General features: G+C 45.0%; 1 protein-coding gene across 5 annotated transcripts in view; it reads left to right on the top strand.

Moving 5' to 3' along the window:
* LOC138473193 (VPS10 domain-containing receptor SorCS1-like) overlaps window positions 1–23496 on the top strand; it is a 3088785-nt gene that overhangs the window by 2163698 nt on the left and 901591 nt on the right. For all 5 annotated transcript variants that reach the window (XM_069611754.1, XM_069611755.1, XM_069611758.1 and 2 more), the window contains exon 8: window positions 1141–1230. In XM_069611754.1, the coding sequence (XP_069467855.1) occupies window positions 1141–1230 (90 nt within the window). The remainder of the gene's footprint in view (window positions 1–1140; window positions 1231–23496) is intronic.

Here is a 23496-nt window from a genome sequence, read left to right as displayed (position 1 = left end):
TCATGGGCCCGGCTGTACCTTGACCTGTGCCCTCTTTATCACTGATGTGCTGCTGCTTTTCCTACGCATATGAGATGTTACAACACCCTTGAAGGTTAGAAACCTTTTTTTTTGTGTACAAAAAAGTACCCCATAATTGATGCTAAGCAGGTTGAAAAACAGCTGCAAGATCCACTCTCCGAATATCGCGGTTGCTTGTGACATAACGCGACTATTCCGAATATGGCAGATAGCACTAATCTCCTATCTCTTTCCCATTCGCTCAAAACCAAAGGCAGGAGAGGTCAGGCTTGTAATAGTCAACAATGATCCCTAATCAGCACCTACCACGAGATCGGGCCGGCATTGCATCACTTGGGGGGTAGGGGCTGGAGTGCTGCTTGCACATTGCTGCTGCTGTGTCTTATCACAATTGGGGCTTATAACCCAAGCTTTTTGTGACTACATTCCAGTACTTTGAGGTATATTTACAGTACCATGGCCTTGTCACCAGGGCTCAAATCGAGGGTACACGTGAGAGGACGGGCTCCACCCTCTTTATTCTCAGAGGGTGGACTCAGTCCTCCCCCCCCCCCAGCTAAAAGAGAAACATTGGATGTCTTGTTTGAATTTATGATTTAAAGCCGACCTCGGAGATCAAGCCACATTTATCAGGTTTATAGGCCGTACACTTCACCACTTCATTAAATAACCTGATGAAAAATAACTAACCACAACAGGTAAAATATCCAATTTTGGTACTGCAAGTCCCAGGAAAAAACACTTGTATTGGTTCTAGGAGTTTAAAACATGCACACTTTTTAATGTTTTCGAAAACACTATTCGAAGAAAATATCCTGTCTTGGTTTTGTGTGTGTGTGTTCATTTTATGAAAGGCAAATGACATTCGTCCTGTTCAATTTGATATGCTTATTTCTGGCGATGTCACATCCCATTGCGTTTGTTGATGAGGCCCCCCACTTTACTTTTTAGGAATTGACCCCTGCTTGTCACTGCCTTCATCAAAATCGTTCATTCAGCATTCCATTGAAGCCATTCATTTTTAATAAGCACCTTTCTTTTCATGCACGCCAAATTGTTTTACAATCTCTGTCTCTAGAATGTCTATTGAAATAGAAAACATCCTATTCTGTCTTTCAGCTGACGTCAGGTGGGAGGCCACACTACTACGTGTCATATAAAAAGGAAGGATTTTCACAGATGAAGCTTCCGAAATATTCTTTGCCCAAGGTATGGTTTCCTACATATTGTTGACCTCATATGTGAACATGCATGTACTTGTCATCTATACACGCATAAATGCAGGGATTGGTACTTTAGCTAGATGAAGTTCTCATTGTGCCAATGTAGAGGCTCTGACACATGCCGCGGACCATTCAAGCCCATATGGCCATGCACTACATATGGATGGCAGGGTGCAGAACATGTCTAGCCTCAGTGTGAGGCTGCAGAGACATGGGGAAGCAACATCTCAACTGTGTGTGGAATGGTGCAGATGGAGGCTGGGGTGGAGACAAGTCAGTTAGTCAGTAAGTTAGTTAGTCAGTCAGAGTAGCTTCATCTTGGAAACAAATGGATATTTTTAAAAGGAGCAATACACATATCATTAGAGCAATATCTAGTTCTCCCCAACATGCCCAGAAACTTGCTCCTAGCAGCGTGTGTCTGCATGACCATAAAATGGAAAGGAGCGACTCTGCCCTCAAAGAAAGACTGGCTAGGCAAGGCGAAAGGCATATATGACATGGAGAGTCTGACAGCAGCCCTCATGGAAACTCACACGCACATAGACATGCAATGGCTCCCCTTGCTCGAATACGGGGAATCAAATGGCACAACCGCATGCCCAACCCCCCCGCCGGGCGGATCCCAACAGAACTAAACAGACACCCCGCCACAAACACAGAACATACCAGCGCACTGCCTCAAACACCACCAGACCTCGGCAAACAATTTGACATTCTAAACTAGAGACAAAAGCAAACTGAGAGAGGGAGAGAGATATACTGACAGCCTGGCACCACTCCACCACCAGAAAATCAGCAACTTTTCGTACATACTTACTAGTTGGCACTAGCCTGGAGTCATGGGGGAAAGGAAGGGAGGAGAGAGGGAGGGATTTTTTTTCTCTCATTCTCCTGTCTCTTTACTTTGAAAAACAAAACTGTAAAACTCTTCTGATCGTGTTTGTACCTCACCTTGTGAGTGGAAAGATTGTTGTTCAACTGTTTATCGAGCACTCCTAATAAAAATATATTTTTAAAAAAAATGCATACATAGCACGTGTATAATAAAGACATGACACCTCAATAAACAAACACATACTAGCTGTTTAATAGTTCAATGATCAAAATTGTCATTTTCTAATCCATAATCGTTACAACAATATGTGCCATTTTGGAAACTGTCCATTATTTTAAAAGCATTTTTAAATACTTTTTACGCAGACCATCACACTACTAGAGTATTGCACATGGCTAAGACATCAAAGCAGGTCAGCACTGACAGACCCTTATCATATGTAGTGTAGGTATCCATCTTCTGCTGCAGATAGATGGATACATTGGGCAGCATCACAAAAAGTGCATTTTATATTCTATACAGCCTAGACCACATATGCATGTATCATTCACTTAGAAAGGGTTTTATTAGAAGCAACCCAGGCTTAAATGTTATTTCAAGGGAGAGGGAATGCAGCAGACTAATCCCTACCAAATAGAGATGAAACACGAGTGAAACTGGTGGAGCTGCTTGAACCATGGGTTTCAGTAGCTCAACAAATTCTCCAAGGGAACTTAGGTAACCAAAGTAATGCACTTTCAAGACAGGCTTTCACTTTTGCCCTATGTGAGTGGGGTCACGGAACCATGACCCCAGACCAGTAGAAGTGTTACTAGTAAAAGGGATTTCCAAAACCTGTCCCACTTCTTCACATCTTTATTTACACATCAAATTCACTTGAATCTGCCCTTCACAATTAGATACATCTTCTGGCAATTGTAGATTTCTCAAAACTTTTCTAGAATTTTCCCACTGTTTCTTTCATCTCTTTTTGATTTTACCATTCGTTTTCTTCGGCATTGTAGACCGTTCAGATAGACACATACTAGATTGAGCTTGATTATCTCCAACCTCTGTGCTTAACTCTTGTCTGACCAATACAGCAGCAACGAGGGTGGATGTATGCTCTTCGACTGCTGAATCTGCTTGTGCTTGAGAAGGTTAAGGAGTTATTGATTCTTTAACCTCAGTCCCCTCGATAATAGAATGATGGCCATGTTCCAACTTTCTTTCCCAGACCTCTGAGTGAGGGTCTGGGCTGTACCAAATTATGCTCCTGGCCTAAGATCGACACCATATTCTTTGATATTTCTCCAAATCTGTCATTCAAACCATTCAAGGAACTGCAATGTTATTTTGATTCGCCAATGCCACTTTGCTCTTTAAATCCTGTGATTCCTTCAAATCTAGCAGAGCTATTTTCAACTCACGCAGTTGCAATATTCTTGCGGACTGTTTGATCTTTATATTTTCATATAGAGACATGTGATACTGTATTAATAGCTGAAATAGAGGGTGCTGTTAATTTAACTTGCTCATCCACCTCTCTCAATGGATCATTGGGATTTTGGGGACTTTGTGGTAAGTCTAGAATGGGTGCTGATATTGAACTTAGAGATAAATGATATGTTGGATGTTCAGTGAGTATTGAAGGATTTCCTCAGGATTCATGTTTTCTTCCTAAATAATCGCTTCTATGATGTCTATTGCTACCTTCGAGATACTGAACCCGCCAGCTACTGCCAGGGGAGCACTGACCACCCGATCTCTCATCACCTCCATGTGGGACACCATCTCAAGAATGCTTCTGTTACTAATACATTGATGTTGCTCAACATCCTGCAGAATCCTAACCTTGTCCATTTTGGGGCGAGCACGAATTTCTGAAAAAAAGCATTAATATTCATCTGATTTTTCTTGTTCATGGACCCAGACTAACCAGGAGCGTATTCATGTGACCGCTCCCCCACTGGTGTTTTATCTTTTGCCTTCAAACGTGTTAGCTGACCCAATGGGGTGGAGCTAGTCTCTGTCTGATTATAGGTGAATGTCCCAAGACCCCCGATTTCAGTGTAGAGGTTTTCTCCGATGCACAGAAGTATTGCCTTGATGTTAGGAATTCTTTAAATAACTGCTTTGTCGGTGCAGTAATAACCATAAGTGCTGAATTCTGTCCATTTTGCAGATTACTAATACAAAACACACGGACTCCTCCCCCACCTGAATATCAGGAGACCCGCGATTGTGCACGTTTTGCTGGGATACCAAGTCTTGAATTGCATGTTCTGGGTCTCCTAGCACCTCCCCGTCATTGGTCTGTGCAGTGCCTTTGGACGATGATATGGATGTTTGCTCCATTCCGTTTTTGTTTTTTGGAATGCGACTGACTCTGGGTTTGCTCCTACGCAATCCTTTGGTTACCACTTGTCAACTTCTTAAATTATACATAAAAAAAGCAGTGGAACGATCCACATCCACAACCCATCAATCGGCCTCTCAATTTGCAGCTCTCCAAACAAGTTGCCCGCCAGCACCACAATCCATTTTAATTGGTTCGATGAACGCTGTATAAAGGGGATCAACAGGACACAGCCCAGCAGTCACCCCCTGCGAGCGACCTTGTAAGTTCAAGTGGGAAAGTGATTGAGGAAACAAATGGTTCAAAAGCTCAACAACTCACGCACAACGTGCCTTCATTTCTTCCAATGATGCTGTCTGCCGCACAATGCTTCATTATTTAAACAAGACTGCGGGGCAGCTTAATTATTGCTCGCTGTGATGTACTCCTGCAGCTAATCATAAGCGTAATTGTTCAGCAGAAGAGTGGAGGGGATGAAACATACTTTAAAACATTTTCTTGATAAATGCAGTGCTATTTGCACAACCAACGCTGCTTTCTTTAGCGGACAGAAATAAACTGACCAAAACAGGAGAAGCTTTCTGTCTGTATTGAAACACACAGCCCCAAGAATGCACGTGCACAAGACTGAACGTAGAAGAGCAGAAAATCAAACTGCTATAAGTTAGTATCAGCGTTATTGGCGCAGATAGCAAACTGCATACATAATTCGAACCTCACTATCTTTACCTTCTCACCCACCAAACCGCCAAACCACTACTCACTTGCTTGTGAGCGTGCGCGCATGAGTACACAAAACCGGATTGTATAGTCCTCGTTAGTTGCTGAGTGTGGGCAAGCAATTCACACTGCAAATCCTTGTAAAACAGAAGAAACAATGTTCGCCGCAAAACTGCCAGGCGACACTTGATGCTCACTTGCATGTAAGCGCAGCACATTAGTGTGCAAGACCAGTTTTTATAGTCCTCGTTAGTTGGTGGGTGTGGAAAAATAATTCACACTGCAAATCCTTGGAAAACAGAAGAAACAGCGTTCGCCACCAAGACGCCAGGCAGCACTTGCTCACTTGTTTGTGAGGGCTCTAGTAGTCAGGTGCCCTGAGAACAGAGGCCTGACAAATGGAATCCTTCAGACCTTAGAAGGCCTTCTCACACTCCTCAGACAAAAAAACATTCTTAGGTTCCTTTGGAGCAGTGAGGGCAGTCAGAGGGGCAGCTATATTGCCATAGTCTGTCATAATGTTCTCGCAATACCCAGTGAGGCCTGGGAAAGCTCCCACTTTGGTATGGGTAGTGGGGTTTGCCCAGTTTTGCATAGGCTGAACTTAACTGAGAAGAGGGTTGAATCTTGCCCCACCAACTTCTTGCCCAAGGTAGACCACTGGCACCTGACCAATCCCGCACTTGGAAGTCTTTATGGTCTGGTGGGCCTACTGAAGAGCCTGCAACACAATATCCAGATGTCTAACATGTTCTTCCCAACTGGGGCAGAAGACTGCTATATCATCAAGATATGTAATGCAGAATGCATCCAACCCATTCAAAACATGGTTGGCCAACAACCTATGGTATGTGGCAGGTGCATTATGCATCCCAAAAAGTCCTTCAGGTGTTGAAAATGCTGTATTCTCCTTGGTATTTTCAGTCAGGGGTCTTTTGCAAAACCCGGTAGTGAGATCAAAAGTGTTAAGTTACATGGAGGCACCTAACTTGTCTACAAACACATCAGTTCTTGGTAGAGGGTGAGCATACGCCTTGGTAGCAGCATTCAGAGCTCTAGAGTCCATGCATGACATCCCTGTGATAATCTCTTCCTCTTGATGGGAACATGCAAGATTCACAGAGTGGAATCCAAAGGTCTTACTGTTACATCTGTGCTCCCCCTTCACATGGTCACTTATTCCACAGGCTACACATGGATAAGCTCTGGATAGTAAATCCTTCAACCCTTTTGATAATCCTGAAATTTACCCTGTATTTTTAAACTTCTTGTGGGCCTTCTGAGTATACGTTTTATCTGATGTTCCACCCTCTTTCTCTTTTTGCTTCTTCCCCTCCTCCTGCTTACCAGAAGCAGGTTTGCCCTTACGGGACACTCTATGGGACATCCATAAGTCAGCAGCAATGGGCATTTTCTTATGATCTATCTCTTTTGAATCTGCCAAATGCTTCTTCAGATAGGAGAACATGAGACAAATGTTTTCCCGCCTGTTAGTTTGATCTTGTGGCTACGGTTTAACATTAAACATTTTGCACATTGATAAACAAAGTCACACATTCAATCATGTAACACACAAAGATCATAAACATTCATCAAATACCTATACTAAAATCAAATTCATACTATATAAAATATGTCAACAGCTATCTAAAATCAGATTGAAATAATGGCAACACCCTTTCCGACAATAACCCCAAAACAATACCCTATCAGTAGCTTCTGGCTGAGGGTTAATAATTCAAGATTCATACACCTCAACAACGCACCCCAGGTTTTTTGAGTATATAATTGGCTGCCATTTTCTATATGTACTATGCAGCACCAGTGATGACTGAATGATAGGCCAAAATTGGCCTGTTATAACCCTCGCCGGTGCACTTACCAAATTCTTGTAATCCTTAAATTAGCAATGTTCCAAGGCCTGACAACCCGTTGAAATATGTTTTGCAGTTTCTACCTTTTTTGTGCACACAATCCTCACTTCCTTACTTCATATGGTATACCTAACCATGCTCCAGTATACACATACGTAGAGAGCACATTAAAACTACTGTACAATAAAAAAGAAATCTGAGTTTGCTATTACAGAATTTGATCAGGTAGCTGTGAGGTTTCCTGAGCATAAAGCTCTGGGTGCAAAACAGGATATATTGCTTTTTAGAATTGAGCATCTCACGATGTTTGCACGATCCCACTCCATTGCTTTAGTATTCAACTTCAAATAGAAAACCGTAGATTCCATATCAGAGTTAAATGATAAATCCATATGGATTGCCAGAAGGAATTTGGTAACCATGTTTCCTAATTCCAGAAAAGATGGATTTGTATTATTGTCACAAAAATCTTTTGCATTAATGTCCATAAGGGTATCCTGTGAACCCGCCATGAGCATTAGATTCACATACAGTTTGAAAATCTGGATTTTCCATAAGGTAAGCAACGAGGTAAGCCCATGTTCCCACCTTATGGCTTCTACTGGGACATTGCTAGGTATCATTAAAACAGCTTTCCACAATGTACCTTCAAGCCTCATTAGCCAAAGTACATGTTTCTCTGCTAGAGCCTCAAGGTCACAAAGGATACTACGTATCACACTTAACTTATATAGCTGAAGGTAACCTTCAATAGAGTGCCCCCCTTTCCTAGCCAGAAACCCTTTGATCAAGTTCCATTTTGGTATAACTTGACCAGTAAGGGCTTTCTCATAGATGGATTCAACTGGATTGCCAAGATATAAATAGGAGTCAACAATCTCTAAAGTGGCTCCATTAATATTCCAATTGTAAGTAGGCTTGAGCCGCAAATAGCCACCTACGACCACCACCTTGGTTTTGTTTAGGTTAATTATTGAGTTATTCATAAAAGCATAACCGTATAAGGCACCCAATGATATCTGCAGTCCAATTGGGGTGCAATCAAGAATCACTGTGTCACCCAGGTAAGAAAGCCACCTTACATGTTCTTGCCCAATCATTTGAGGAAAACTACGAAGGTCCTTAAGTGCTGTATCCATGTTGACTACATGTAAATTGTAGAGGACAGTGGCCGTAACGCTACCTTGTTTCAGCCCATGGTTGGTATCTATGGGCTTAGTAACTTTACCTCCCAAATCTAGTCGAACCTCTACAGTGGTATGCATGTACATTTGTTTAATAAAATGGAGAATGATGGGATCTATTCCGCAAGCTAGCAACTTCCCCAAAGTATTTAATGTATAATGCAGTTGAATGCTCCGGCATACTCTATATAGCAGAGATACAGATTCTTTCCTGGGAACCGATGGATTTCAGAGATCATGTAATGTATTTGTAAGAGGATTCAATCCAGCACTACAGCTAAGTCAATGCCTAGTCTGGGATATTGAATGGAAACCCTTATTGATATATCTTTATGTCCAGTTCATGAGTTCTGGATGACTACCCCTATATAACACCCCTCTCTTGGAACCCCCCTGACCCCACTGAGCCAAGAAGTAGTTCTGTTTTGCAAGCTTAAACGGTTTATTTGAGAATGTAAACAATATATATATATCACACTTTATAATAAATTAATAATTAGTTTCACACTTCGGAACATGAGCAGTTAACAACAATGGGTAATGTTCTACTAATAAACTGATTTGATTACCCAGGAGTAGTATAAAGGATGAGGTAGCACGCTTGGGAATAGGAACAGAAGAATAAGGTGGTAGAGAATGCTTTATCTAGTTTCAGAGGCATGCAATGTTGAATGAAAATGCAATACAGAAAATACTCAATATGATTTCAACAAAACAATGTAATCACTTTCCTCTGGCAATCCACTCCCCCCCTTTATGCAATGCAAGGAAATGGAAGGAAAGCACACAGTTCTCAGAAATGCAATCAAATGTAATTCAGTTCACCCCAGCAAGCTTAGACTACAGAAGTTTGAAACACAGGCCCAAAATGCTTTTATATGTGCTGGCAATGAAGTGAGGAATATGCTGAAAATGGTTTTAATTCCCTTTAGGAGGTTCAGGGTGAGTGAAATATACTTGGGATGAGTTCAGGCTCACTTTAGTAAGGATCTAGGAGTAACTAGCAGGTTAAACAAATTTTTGGCAAAGGAAAGCAAGGAAGCTGCTGTTTTCCCACGTGGCTGGATTTTTAACCAAATCGCGAATCGCGGCAAAATTCGTGAATGCGTGAATCAAGATTTTAAGCTTGTTGAAAAGCTGGGATCCTAAGCTTTCAGAGGAAAGTTAAACCAAGTTCCTAGCCCAAACGGTTCCAGAGATACGGACGATTAAATAAAGGTAGTTTTTCGGATTTGAAATTTTAAAAGTTCAAAGCGACAGGTTACAGCTTGCAGTTAGAAAATGACAGGTGACAGCTTTGCAAATGACAGGTGACAGTTAGGAGGCAGTTCTACTCAAGTTAAAATAGCTTGCATTAGATTAATTTAACTAAGAGATTGGGTTCTGCACAGTTTTGGCGGATACTCACTCCTAATTTTTAGAAGGACTGGGCCTCGTCACGATCTGGTCAGCGGGTTTTCTTCACTCGCCACGGACGGTCTCTGCACACAGCGTCTGGGTCAGCTCTACTCTGCTGGTCTGGGTCTCTGGTTCTGATCAGGTCTGTGGGTCCGGATACAGCTGTCTCCGGTTCAGCTGGTCTCTCTCTGGATACAACACTGCTTTCTGGCAAATGGCAAGAGTTCTTGCAAAGAATTCAAACAGCTCGCCTGGCTGTGAATAGTTGCAATGATTTGAGGCCTGCTAAAGAGGGATTTAGCTTGTAGTTGACCTCTCTGCTACAAATTCTGAAGTAAAGTCTTGGTCTCTGAAGGTGGATAGATTGAAGTCTCTGTGTTGGCTCTCTGGAGGTTGATGGAGGTAAAGTATGGATTTTCCCGGCAGAGCGTCCCGCAGCAGATGGAATAGAATGTGTCTATCTGCCTGACTGTCTGCTTTTATGTGTTTTGAAAGTGGGTGGAGAGGCTAGCTTTCTAGTCCCTACCCCTCTCCACTTGTCATTGGCCACTTCCTCCTCTTCCCCTTGATTGGGGGAATGAAGTGAGGTGTCATCATGATGAGGTCTGTTTATGAGTCAGAGAACCCTCCCCTGTCAACTTTACACACAAATCTATATCTGATCTAAATACATACTTCCCCGATAGACAGTTGTTTGGCATTGCATACACACATCATGCATTTACTGATGGTAGCCCCTGTTCCAATTCTGTCGTTTCTATGAGCTTGGGTTAAAAAATGGCAACATATTTCACTTTTTGGTCGGGTTACCAATATTGGATTTGTCCCTGCATTTACACAAATGTAAGCATGTGGGCATTAGGTGGTGGAGTGTCAGATTTGTAACATACATACATTTAGATTAATATCCTCTTTTCCGCTAAAAACCCCCTGAACATACCACCGGGTCCTAACACGTCTTCAAATGTGCACAGAAAAATCACAAGAATAATGATATCACTTATAAAATTTTCACAAGTCCGCTCTATTAATGATCCATCTTTTTAGATTTATGTTCTGGCCCCAAAGGGGTGTGGTTTCTCCCCAGCACAAGGTTGAATTTCTGTTTTTTCCAGTTCTGCCAAGCCAGCTTGCTCTCACAGGCAGTGCTCCTCCCCTTTCCTTCCAGGACGAAGCCACTTTTACGACCCCCCCAATAAAACATTTGCCTGAGTCAGGACAGGGCTTTGTTCAATTTCCTGCAGAGCCCAGGTAATTCAATCAGAGAAGTGTCATATCCCTTTTGGTGGGAACAGCAAAAGGCAGCTAGGCCTGGGAACACAGCTGTTGTGCAAGTCTCAACTCCTGTCGGGGGTAGCTGGTGGGCAAAATTCCCTCTCTTTTTAAGCCAGGCCTCAGCTAAATGTCTCTTTGGCTGCCAGTTTTCCTGTCCAAATCAAACTTCCAATTTTTACGTATGCAGCTAGAATGCTGATTCTAAGTTTAAAACTATGACATTTAAACAATTGCAACCTATGTGACACTCAAAAGTAGGTCACTCATTTCTTTTAAACATTTAGATTTTTAGTGTCTTTCAGTCCAAATTTACTTAAACTGCTGAAATCCACAGCTCAGCCAGTTTTGCTATGAACATTATTTTAGGCTCATCCTCTTTCCAGATTTTGTATGCCTACAAGACTTTATTCTGTCAAATGTCTGCTGGTGTTCAGTGAGATTGTTGGATATTCTGCAATGTTTGAAATGGGCATTCTGAGCTTGCCTTCAGAGAAACAAAGGGTGATTTTTAAAGTGCTTTCTAGCGAACAGGCACTGCTGTTTTTCTCTTTGGCACCCCATTTCACTCATGGCTCTTCTGACCCAGCACACCCGCACCGGGGGTGGCAAGTCAGGCGACCATTTTGGTGTGCGCACAAACTGCGCAGTTTTCATAGATTCTGGCGCACATGCGGGCTTTTTCGGCCATCTTGGATTTCCTAAGCCCACAGCACCAAATGTTGTAGCATAATAGTCCAACGTGGGTCAGAACACCCAACACACCCCCTCGCCCGACTGCACTTGGATTGAGTCGAGGGGATGTCGGGTGCTAAGGATGTTGACCCACGTGCTGGGAGGTCCGCATCATCTTCTTCCAATTCCGCAGATGACAAAGTTCAGCATCCTTTCCTCCATCAGGGGTGGATCAGTCGGTTCTCCTCGCCGGTCCTGATGGGAGTATTGGGCGGTACACTGGGCCCCTCGGATCTTTGCTCCCGGTCCCTGGGTCGTTCTCCTTGGTTTCATCTCTCGTAGGACGAGAAAGCAAAAGCGGCAATACCTACTCATAGACATTTTTCCACCAGTATTAATGGTGTGGCAAACATATATATTTTATACATACGGAGACGTAGCATTTTTAGTTTGAAAAACAAGATATAATTCAGAGACAGTCGCTCACAAGAAACATAATTTTTTAGAGACTATATTTGGGATATTTTAGGTTAGAACTGATTTACTCTGGAGTGGACCCCACAGGGATTCCAGAGGATTCCTCTAGTTGCTGTAGAGTGTGCCTGGGATGGCAACACTTTAACTGATTTATATGGACCCACTTGTCTTCCCCCTCTGCCAAACCGCCTTTGGGGATGCGGATTTTATAAGCTACAGGGGAGATCTTGTCTATAATTTCAAAATTATTTTTGCTGTTTGGCCTGGTTCCTTTGGAAATTGTATAGATAGACCCGGTCCCCCACCTGATATTCCTTCCTGGAAGTTTTAAGGTCATAGTGGGTCTTCATGCTATCAGCGGATTTTTCTAGATTCCGCTGAGCATAGGCAAAAGCATGTTGAAGGTGTTTCCTTAAATTCTCCACATACTCATGAGTTGTGGAGGCATTTATCAATGTCTGCTCTTGGGTCCTATAGAGCAAATGCTGAGGAAGCACCATCTTGCGCCCCTCCATCAACTCAAATGGTGACATTTTGGTTGCAGATGAAGGGGTAGATCTGATGGCCATTAGGACCAGAGGTAATCTGATATCCCAACTTGGCCCAGAATCTGCTACAAACTTTTTTAGGATGCTCACAATGGTCCGGTTGTAGCGTTCCACTGATCCAGAAGAAGCTGGCCTGTAAGCAATATGTAGCTTTCTTTTGACCCCCAGTATCTCCCACATCTTTGTCATTACTTCACTGGTGAAGTGACTACCTCTGTCTGACTCAATCCTTTGAGGTAGACCAAAACGGGAAAAGATGTGGTTAATCATCAGGGCAGCTGCAGTTTCTGCCTTGCAATTTGGGGCTGGGAGACATTCCACCCACTTGGTAAATAAGCATGTGACCGTCAACATGTACTTATTCCCCCGAGAGGAGCGAATCATGGGGCCTACGAAGTCGATTTGTAAATCTGACCATGGCAGTGTCATCCCCCTCTTTTTGGAGAGGCGCCCGGTGTGTGAGGGATGTTGGCTGAAATTGTGCACACACAAGACAACCCTTCAAGTATTGGTTGAGGTCCTGGCCCATGTGTGGCCAGTATGCAACCTCTCTTAAGATTTCCAGTGTTGTGTGAAACCCCCTATGACCGGCGGTGGACGCATCATGGGCGTGACTTAACATCAGGCTTCGGAATGAGGTAGGAACCACCCACTGATCGTGGCCAGCTTTCGATTTTACTACCAACAAACGGTCTTGGATTCTGAACATTTTTGGACATTTCATCAGCACTCTTAGGTCTTCTTTCCCAATGTAATCGGTATCCGTCAGGGGAAAGTTCTCAGGGTCCTCAATGTGATGGTAAAACTTACCAATTATTGGATCTCCCTTCTGAGCTGTAATTAAATCAGCATCAGGGGTCTCCTTACTCCATTGTGCAGTGGAAAGATCATTGTGAGCATTTGTCTGGGACCTAGTGATAACAGTGACCTGGAGTTCCCCCAACAGGGACTCTGTTTCTATTAGATCCCCTGGATGGCCCCGATTTTGGCCAGCTGATCAGCTAAGTCATTCCCAGTTTTGTCTGATCCCTCTACTTTGGAATGACCCTTGATCTTTTTCCAATAGATGGTCATCCCATTCAAGGTGACCAGCTCATCAATGTTTTGGATTAACTTCCCATGTTTCAATGGTTTGTTATTAGCACATAACATGCCTCTGATTTTCCAATTAACCAGGTGCTCCACAAACCCGTTCCGGACATAATCCGAATCTGTGATTATGACCAGTTTGTGGAGTTGATGTTGGACAGCGGTGAGGATGGCTTGATGCACAGCCATCAACTCTGCCACCTGACTACTTCGGGGACCAATTTTGTACCCAGCGGAGGGTTCTGGGAACTCCTTCACCCATGCATTCCCTACGCAGGCCACCAGTTCTTTTTCCCCATTGTTGTCAACATGGTAAGAGCATCCATCCACATACACAGTGGGCATTCCCTCACACTTTTCTTCTCCAAAGACTTTGTGGGGGGAATTAAGGTATGCCTCCATGTTGTCCTTTATTTTTAGACTTTCGTCCTCGAGACAGTTTTCTCTGGCACAATTATGCAAGTCAGCCAGACCTTGCGCGAGGGGACTCTTCTTGTTTTGGCCATATCTGACCTCCACAGGAAAGCCTTGCATTGACAGAATCCAGGAAGTAATTTGGGAATTACTCACATTTCCGGCCCGGATTCTGTCACTTTGGAGATATTGCAGAGGCTGATGTGGAGTCTCCACTTTGATGTGTTCCCTCTGGATGAACGGGCAGTAATTCTTCAATGCCCACACCGTTGCCAGGAGTGCCTTCTCACAATCGTTGAATTTTTCCCCCACAGAGGATAAAGTTTTGCTCGCATAGGAGATTACTTTATTGACCTTGTCATGCTTTTGATATAATACTGCCATCAAGCACGTATTAGAGAACCCTGTCTCCATGAAGAACTCCTTGTTTCTGACAGGGTAAGCTAGGCAAGGCGCTTGTGAGAGGCTTCTTTTGAGCTGCCTTACTGCCTCGGATTGTTCTGGACCCCATTGCCACTTGACCCCCCCCTTCAAGAGATGAATCAGGGGTCTGGTGATCTCTGCGTAGCCCTCAATGAACTTTCTGCTGTAATTAGTCAGTCCAAGGAGGCTCCTTAGTTCCCGCAGAGTTGTGGGGTCTTTCAGTTTTTGGAGGGCTTCCACTTTCTTTTCCTGGGGACAGAGACCCTGAGGAGTAATCTCATGCCCCAAGAAATTAACACGGGTTCGACACCACTGTGCTTTCTGAAAGGAAAGTTTTGCTCCGGCGGCCCTCAACTGTGTCAGAACATAACGGATCTCCGCTATGTGTTCCTCCACAGATGAACTTTTGATGAGGACATCATCTACATAAGCCAGGTTACCCCTCGCACCCAGGTCGGGCATGGCCTTATGTAGGAAAATATTGAACTCATTACCAGAGTTAAGGTATCCGAAGGGAGTCCGGGTCCATGTGTACTGCTGGCCCCCAAAGGTAAAAGCCAGTTTGTATTGGTCCTCCCTGCTGACAGGCACGGTCCAGTATCCATTGGTCAGGTCTATTGCAGTGAATACCTGTGACCCCTGAATCTGGGCCAGCCCTTGGTCAATGTAGGGAAGAGGTCATCGGGAAGTATGGACCCATTTGTTGAGCTCCCTAAGGTCAGCGCAGAGTCTCCACTGGCCGTTTGGCTTTAATATTCCCAGCACCGGATTATTGAAGGTGCTGTGGACGGGACGGATTATTCCCCTGGACTCTAGGTTCTTAATTATTTCAGTAAGGGACTCCATGGATGCGAGAGGCAAGCGATATTGCTTCACAAACACTGGAGTCATGCCAGGGTCCGTGGGAATTGTTGTTGTGTGGATGTCGGTGCGGCCACAGTCATATGAGTCTACCGCAAAGAGATCTTGGAAATCCAAGAAGACTTGTTTCAACTGTTGCTTCTGTTCCAGAGTCACACAGGCATCAGCTAGGTTGACTCTCTCTTCCACCATCTGCCTGAAGCCTGGAAAGACTTCTGGTTTGGCTATCTCAGCGGCCTCCTCCAGCTGGGTGGAGAAGTCCCTGGTCAGAGTGCTGATTTGGACGGGAGGCCTCAGGTGGGAAAGGCAGCCCACATGAACCTGGAAAACCACCTCATCCCTTCTGAAGTCACAAGTCACGTCTTCCTTGCCATAAGGGCAGGAAGTGTACACCAGGAAGTTCCCCCCATTGCCAGGTGAAGATCCTGTCTGGTGTTGTATTGTCATCATTGTCACTGTCAAAACAGTGCTTGGGGATCGGTCCTAACAGTTAATTTCCTAGATCAATGGAGAAATGTCGGTCATCAACCGCCATTCCAATAATGGTGCCTGCGGTTAGAGTAATACTCTTTAAGTCGCTGTTATCCACCTCTATTGGAATGGTGTCATGCTCTATGTTGACTAATGGAGTTGGGTTTACCCCCAACCCTTGCTGTTGGAGAGAACCATTTAGATGTATGTAAGCATCAGGGTTTTTCAATTTTTGTCCTCTTTTAACTTTCACTTACAGGGAGAATTGTCGGGTCCTTTCTGGGATGGTGACTTCCTCTTTAATCTGAACTTCAACTGCATAAGGTAGCAATTGAGCTGACCTAAATGCTTTTTCTGGATCATCAAAGCCCATGGGATTATCCGCTAATCAGGACCAAGCTTTGAAGTTTATTAGGTCCAAACTAATGGCAAAGCGATTGAGAATGTCACTGCCTAAGTAAAAGGCGGCAGTGACGTCTCGCACGACCCAACAATTATGGACTGTGCTCTTGTTGCCAATGGAGATTTTGAGCATACACCTGCTTGGCAGGAGATGTTTGGAATTAGGTGCTTCCAGGTCCATTTCCCATTTGTCTATCAGTTTGAATGTGGGAATGGCTGGATCTTTTGGGAGTTGGCGGAACATGGCTTCGCTGATGAAGCTCTTACCGTTGCTCACACACACTCGGCCGAGAACAGAGTCCTTCCCATCATTTAACTGAACAGGGATGAACAACTGCTCTCCAATTTGCTGAATATCAGCCAGGCTCTGAGCTGATTTCATATCTTTCTGGACTATAGGAGTGGGAGTTTCTGATTGTGGATTAGTATAGAATTTCAGAGTGTTTCCTTCCAGCGTGGAATACCACTTTAGACTGGAAGGAAGGTTGATTTTCAGAAATAGAGAGGACCCCCCATCACCAGTCTGTTGTCCTACTGCTATTACTGTCACGTCTGAAATTTGGTTATTCTGGAAGTGGAATTCTACTTGGTCAGATTTTTGTTCAACCATGTGGCATGTGCCGTTTAAACTAACATGTTTGACACTCTGTTTTCATTTTATGGGTCAGCTAGTCTGGGTCCAGAGGACCTTGTTTACGCAATCTATTAGGGGTGACAACCTTCTCAGGAGGTCATTCCCTAGTAAACAAGGGGTGCCCTCTGGAGTCACAACTATGACCGGGTGTTTCAACTTGTGTCGCCCAATTTTAATGTCCAAATCTGCCGTCCCCTCGATGGGAATTTCCTTCCCGTCAAAGTTCTGGAGTTGTCCAGGAAGTGAGGTGAGAGGAATTTGGTAATTCCCTCCCCTTCCTGCATTCAGTTCATCAAAGGCCCTTCTGGACAGAAGGGTAGCTTGAGATCCCGTGTCCACCAGCGCTGAAATCGTACCCTGCCCCTTTACTTGTACCGGGGCATAATATCTTCCCTCCTTCTCCTCAAGGGGGCACAGATAATGCACATTTTTGGACAACTGGTGGGCTAACTTTCTGGTTTTGGACATTGCAAGAGAAGAAATTTGGGCAGAATTCTGTGGAGAGCCTTGGGAATCTGAAAGAGAAATTTGGCAACTGGAGATCAGAGCCATTGTGGGTTCCCCTGGTTCCAGTTCTGGGCCCCCCCTCCTTTTTGGAGGCAGTCACCAGGATGGGTTTGAACCAGGGGATTATCTTGCTGTTGGTTCTAGGATGAGATGATGGACGGCGGTAGCTCAGTCTCCATATCTCCCCAGTCTGGATTGGAATCCTTTGGCACCCATTTTTCTTTGGGAGGAGTTTCCCCATCTCTGAAGCAGAAGATCCTTTTCCCAGGATCTTCTGAGGATCCCTCTCCCTCAATTGGAAGATCTGTACCTCCTCCACAAAGTGGGTCTGTTTGGGTCCTTTGTTTCTCCTACCCCCCCTCTGCTCCTTGGGAGGCAGGCTTTCAGGGGCAGGAGATTTTGTTTCCGGTTCCTGGGTTTCCAGGGGCTGTTTACAAGTTGGGGAGGAAGCTTCCTCCAAGGCTTTACACCCCCCTTCCCCTTGTACCTCTTCCCTGGGAACCGGTGTGTTATCGGGGTGCTGCCCCCGTCATTGTTCTGGAGCACCAGGTCCAGAGTTTGGGGCATTCTGCGGTGTAATGCTCATCTGAGGGTTCTGTTGAGCCTCAGTATGTGACCCAGATCCCGTGCCATATTTTGGACCTGGCGCTCTAACTGGGAAACGCGCTCAGGCTGATACGGGGCTCTATTTTCTCCCCTGGGCTGATCCCGGGAAGGGTAGCTATCCCTTCTCTGGTATTACCCCTGGTTGGGAAGATTTTGGTACCCCTCCACCCTTGGCCTCCCCTCTCCCGGATTAGGTTGTCTGGGCTCAGGGAATTGGGGAAAGAAGGGTGGAGGATTTTGGGGCTGGAAATTGGGCGGATACCTGGGGAAAAAGTTCTATCCAGTATTTGGAGAATTTCTGCCCTCCTGGGGGAAGTTAGGAGGGAAGTTCCCCGGGTCAGGTGCTTGGCTGGACCCCCCCCTTGGGCTGGAGGAGTCCACACATAACCCAGGATTGGTCGGTTTCCCTTGTAGCGGGGACTTACATAGTCAGGGGAGCGGGGGACCCCATTTGTGGGACTACCTCCTCGACTCCCTGTCTGTGACTGGCCCGAGGGCCTTCTGGGCTGTGAATTATTAGGTGCAGGTAGGTTTTTAGGCCCCCCCATCTCCAAATCTAAAACTGGGGTGACCTTTACCTCTGCCACCTTGGTAGCAGCAGGGGTGCTGTTGGTTTTGGGATTTTTTTGGGTATTGCTTTTATTGTCTATGGGCTTCTGCACCTCATAGATCCGTGGAGCCTGTTCAATGACCCAGTCTAAAGATCTTTTCTCATGAAAATCTCTCACGAGCTGGGTCATTATATATTTGGGCAAGGCATGGAAGAATGTATTGACAAATTCTCTGCTGTCTGTGCGCACCCTTCTGGTGGTCTGCGCAAAGGCACGTTTCAGTTCTTGCACAAATTCTTGTGGGGCCTGATCCTCCCCACATTGCAAATTGTAGGCTGCCTTGCGAGCCTCTTGAGGATTTCTGTGAACAGAAAAATGTTTCAAGATGGCCGCCTTATAAGTGGACCATCTTAAATGATTTTGGTCCTCCAGCCCCGCAAAGAATCTGGAGTATTCTGGTAAGAAGGTCCACTTTACATATTGAATACAGCTTTGGCTGTCCTTCAAATGGAAAGTCTCCATCATTTGCTCGTAAAGCTCCAAGTGTTCCCAAACAGAATACTTGGCGTTCTTGTGATAAGGCGTGAATGCACTCCTTATTGACTTTATTTGTTTCAATGGGTCCTTAAGCAAGGCCCTTTTTGCCTTATTGGCCTTTTTGGTTCGGGTAACCCTGGTCCATTCATCCTCTGACTCAGAGGCACTGCTCCCAGAGTTTCCTGTCTGATCTTCCAGGTTTTCCCGGATTCTGCGAGCCTGGGATTGGCTGGCAGAATGTGGGGACCTGGTCTCCTGTGTCCTGCGCCATTCAGAGGAGTCTTCAGATTCCTCCTTGCTGCCAGGATTTGATGGGTACCCCCCCCCCCACTGACCTAACTGGGCAGAAATTTTCAGGATGCCCTTAATGGGCCTATTCTCCTGCGGTTCTCCACTAAATTGCACTGTGCTTGGGTGCCCATACCCGGATGCCCACCCATCCATTCCTGGGAGGTACTGGCCTATGAGCCCCATGCTTCTGGCTGGATAGTAATCTGCCATCCCTGTGGCCCGGTGCTCATGTGCGCCAGGGGACATGGGGGTGGCAGAGTCCAGGGACTGAGAGAGATATAGGCCTCTGGTACTAGGGCTCCTGAGGTTATGCTCAGGAGTTACCCTTTCGCAGCGAACCTGGTCTCTATCCGCCCCTGCTCCCTGTTGCAATGCAAGAGCCTGCGCTTTCAGTTCCTCAGTTAAGGCCTTACTAGACTCTATCAGTTGCTCCTGCATCACTACCTGTTGTTGGAGCCTATCATTGTGCTGACAGAGAGCCTCATTTTCTCTCTGTGCCTCCTGATTGGTCCTGGAGTACTAGGCCAGTCTCTGCTGCAGGAGGGTTACCTCCTGAGCTGTGTCCCTATTGGCCTGCTCCTTTCTTGCCAGAGCATCCTCCACCCTCCTGGTGTGCTCTGTAACAAGTTCTGGTGTTCTTTTTGGAGGTCACCCAGTCCCTGGAGGGCCAGGTGATTTTCTTCCATTTTCCTTTTTAAGTGGCAGACTTCCTGGCCTAAGGTATCCCTTTCCTGACTAAGAGCCTGCATCTGTGCCGCCAGGTCGTCCCTTTGCCTTTGGAAGGCACCAGTTTTCTGGCGCTCCTGGTCAAACTCTGCCTGGGTATCCAGGTCTTTCAAAATCAGTTTATTGCTCTCTGCCTTCTCCCTATCTAGGTGGCTTTGCAGGGTGTCTACCTGCTCAGCACATGCCCTATTGAAGTCTAACTGTTGCTCCAGCTTTTTCTGGCTCTGCAGTAGGGAGTCCAAACCTTCTTGGTACTCCTTCCACAAGGCCAGAAATCTGGTATCCTGGTCCGCCTTTTCCTGTTGCAGCACATCCATATCCTCCTTTATTTTAGTGATCTACCATCTGCTGTCATTTTCTGACTCCTGGCTCCTGAGCAGCCTCTGCTCAGAAGAGTCCAGATCAGATTGGGCCTTCTGTAGTGCCAGCAGTTGCCTACTCGCCAGATCTTGGCCTTCAGCACATTTGTCCTGCATGGCTCCCATATGTAAATATAAATATGCCGCTACACTGGCAATCTTGTGGTGCTCATCCTTGGCCTTAGGGGCCATATATAGTTCACTCAGGGCCACATGTAGGGGACCCTGATCTCCCCATATATCTGACCCTGTTTCAGTGACCTGTTGCGCGATTGCCTGCAACCAGACCGTTTGGTCCTGATGAGTCCACTCACCTCTCACAAATAGCTTATGTAAGAAGTGTTCTCTGGCTATTTTCATATCTACCAAGGTCGTCATTCTGGAATTTGAGTTCCTTCCTGACTTACAGAAGTTTATATTTTATTTTTGCAAAACAGACCTTTACTTTAGAGCGTTCCTTTGAGGAGTGCTTTACAGCGTAACACAGCGTGGTGATCCGACCGGATATGTGTATCTGGTCAGCTGGCACACTGTATTAATCTGCACAAGTGATAGATCTAACCCAAACATCCCGGACGAGCCCCCAATTTGTAAGAGGATTCAATCCAGCACTACAGCTAAGTCAATGCCTAGTCTGGGATACTGAATGGAAACCCTTATTGATATATCTTTATGTCCAGTTCATGAGTTCTGGATGACTACCCCTATATAACACCCCTCTCGTGGAACCCCCTTGACCCCACTGAGCCAAGAAGTAGTTCTGTTTTGCAAGTTTAAACGGTTTATTTGAGAATGTAAACAATGTATATATATATCACACTTTATAACAAATTAATAATTAGTTTCACACTTCAGAACATGAGGAGTTAACAACAATGGGTAATGTTCTACTAATAAACTGATTTGATTACCCAGGAGTAGTATAAAGGATGAGTTAGCACGCTTGGGAATAGGAACAGAAGAATAAGGTGGTAGAGAATGCTTTATCTAGTTTCAGAGGGATGCAATGTTGAATGAAAATGCAATACAGAAAATACTCAATATGATTTCAACAAAATAATGTAATCACTTTCCTCTGGCAATCCACTCCCCCCCTTTATGCAATGCAAGGAAATGGAAGGAAAGCACACAGTTCTCAGAAATGCAATCAAATGTAATTCAGTTCACCCCAGCAAGCTTAGACTACAGAAGTTTGAAACACAGGCCCAAAATGCTTTTATATGTGCTGGCAATGAAGTGAGGAATATGCTGAAAATGGTTTTAATTCCCTTTAGGAGGTTCAGGGTGAGTGAAATATACTTGGGATGAGTTCAGGCTCACTTTAGCAAGGATCTAGGAGTAACTAGCAGGTTAAACGAATTTTTGGCAAAGGAAAGCAAGGAAGCTGCTGTTTTCACACGTGGCTGGATTTTTAACCAAATCGTGAATCGCGGCAAAATTCGCGAATGCGTGAATCATGATTACAGCAAAAGTATAGCAAGTCGGTTCTAAGCTTGTTGGAAAGCTGAGATTCTAAGCTTTCGGAGGAAAGTTAAACCAAGTTCCTAGCCCAAACGGTTCCAGTGATACGGACGATTAAATAAAGGTAGTTTTTCGGATTTGAAATTTTAAAAGTTCAAAGCGACAGGTTACAGCTTGCAGCTAGAAAATGACAGGTGACAGCTTTGCAAATGACAGGTGACAGTTAGGAGGCAGTTCTACTCAAGTTAAAATAGCTTGCATTAGATTATTTTAACTAAGAGATTGGGTTCTGCACAGTTTTGGCGGATACTCACTCCTAATTTTTAGAAGGACTGGGCCTCGTCACGATCTGGTCAGCGGGTTTTCTTCACTCCCCACAGACGGTCTCTGCACACAGCGTCTGGGTCAGCTCTACTCTGCTGGTCTGGTCTGGGTCTCTGGTTCTGATCAGGTCTGTGGGTCTGGATACAGCGGTCTCCGGTTCAGCTGGTCTCTCTCTGGATACAACACTGCTTTCTGGCAAATGGCAAGAGTTCTTGCAAAGAATTCAAACAGCTCGCCTGGCTGTGAATAGTTGCAGTGATTTGAGGCCTGCTAAAGAGGGATTTAGCTTGTAGTTGACCTCTCTGCTACAAATTCTGAAGTAAAGTCTTGGTCTCTGAAGGTGGATAGATTGAAGTCTCTGTGTTGGCTCTCTGGAGGTTGATGGAGGTAAAGTATGGATTTTCCCGGCAGAGCGTCCCGCAGCAGATGGAATAGAATGTGTCTATCTGTCCTGACTGTCTGCTTTTATGTGTTTTGAAAGTGGGTGGAGAGGCTAGCTTTCTAGGCCCTACCCCTCTCCACTTGTCATTGGCCACTTCCTCCTCTTCCCCTTGATTGGGGGAATGAAGTGAGGTGTCATCATGATGAGGTCTGTTTATGAGTCAGAGAACCCTCCCCTGTCAACTTTACACACAAATCTATATCTGATCCAAATACATACTTCCCCGATAGACAGTTGTTTGGCATTGCATACACACATCATGCATTTACTGATGGTAGCCCCTGTTCCAATTCTGTCGTTTCTAGGAGCTTGGGTTCAAAAATGGCAACATATTTCACTTTTTGGCCGGGTTACCAATACTGGATTTGTCCCCGCATTTACACAAATGTTCGCAAAGCATGTGGGCATTAGGTGGTGGAGTGTCAGATTTTTAACATACATACATTTAGAGTAATATCCTCTTTTCCGCTAAAAACCCCCCTGAACATACCACCGGGTCCTAACACGTCTTCAAATGTGCACAGAAAAATCACAAGAATAATGATATCACTTATAAAATTTTCACAAGTCCGCTCTATGAATGATCCATCTTTTTAGATTCATGTTCTGGCCCCAAAGGGGTGTGGTTTCCCCCCAGCACAAGGTTGAATTTCTGGTTTTTCCAGTTCTGCCAAGCCAGCTTGCTCTCACAGGCAGTGCTCCTCCCCTTTCCTTCCAGGAGGAAGCCACTTTTACGATCTCCGCCAATAAAACATTTGCCTGAGTCAGGACAGGGCTTTGTTCAATTTCCTGCAGAGCCCAGGTAATTCAATCAGAGAAGTGTCATATCC

This window comes from Ambystoma mexicanum, chromosome 8, assembly GCF_040938575.1.
Source record: "Ambystoma mexicanum isolate Mex_15411 chromosome 8, UKY_AmexF1_1, whole genome shotgun sequence".
In the NCBI taxonomy this organism is placed as follows: Eukaryota; Metazoa; Chordata; class Amphibia; order Caudata; family Ambystomatidae; genus Ambystoma; species Ambystoma mexicanum.
The sequence above is the reverse complement of the archived record's forward strand: the minus strand, read 5'-3'. Positions and strand labels throughout refer to the sequence as shown.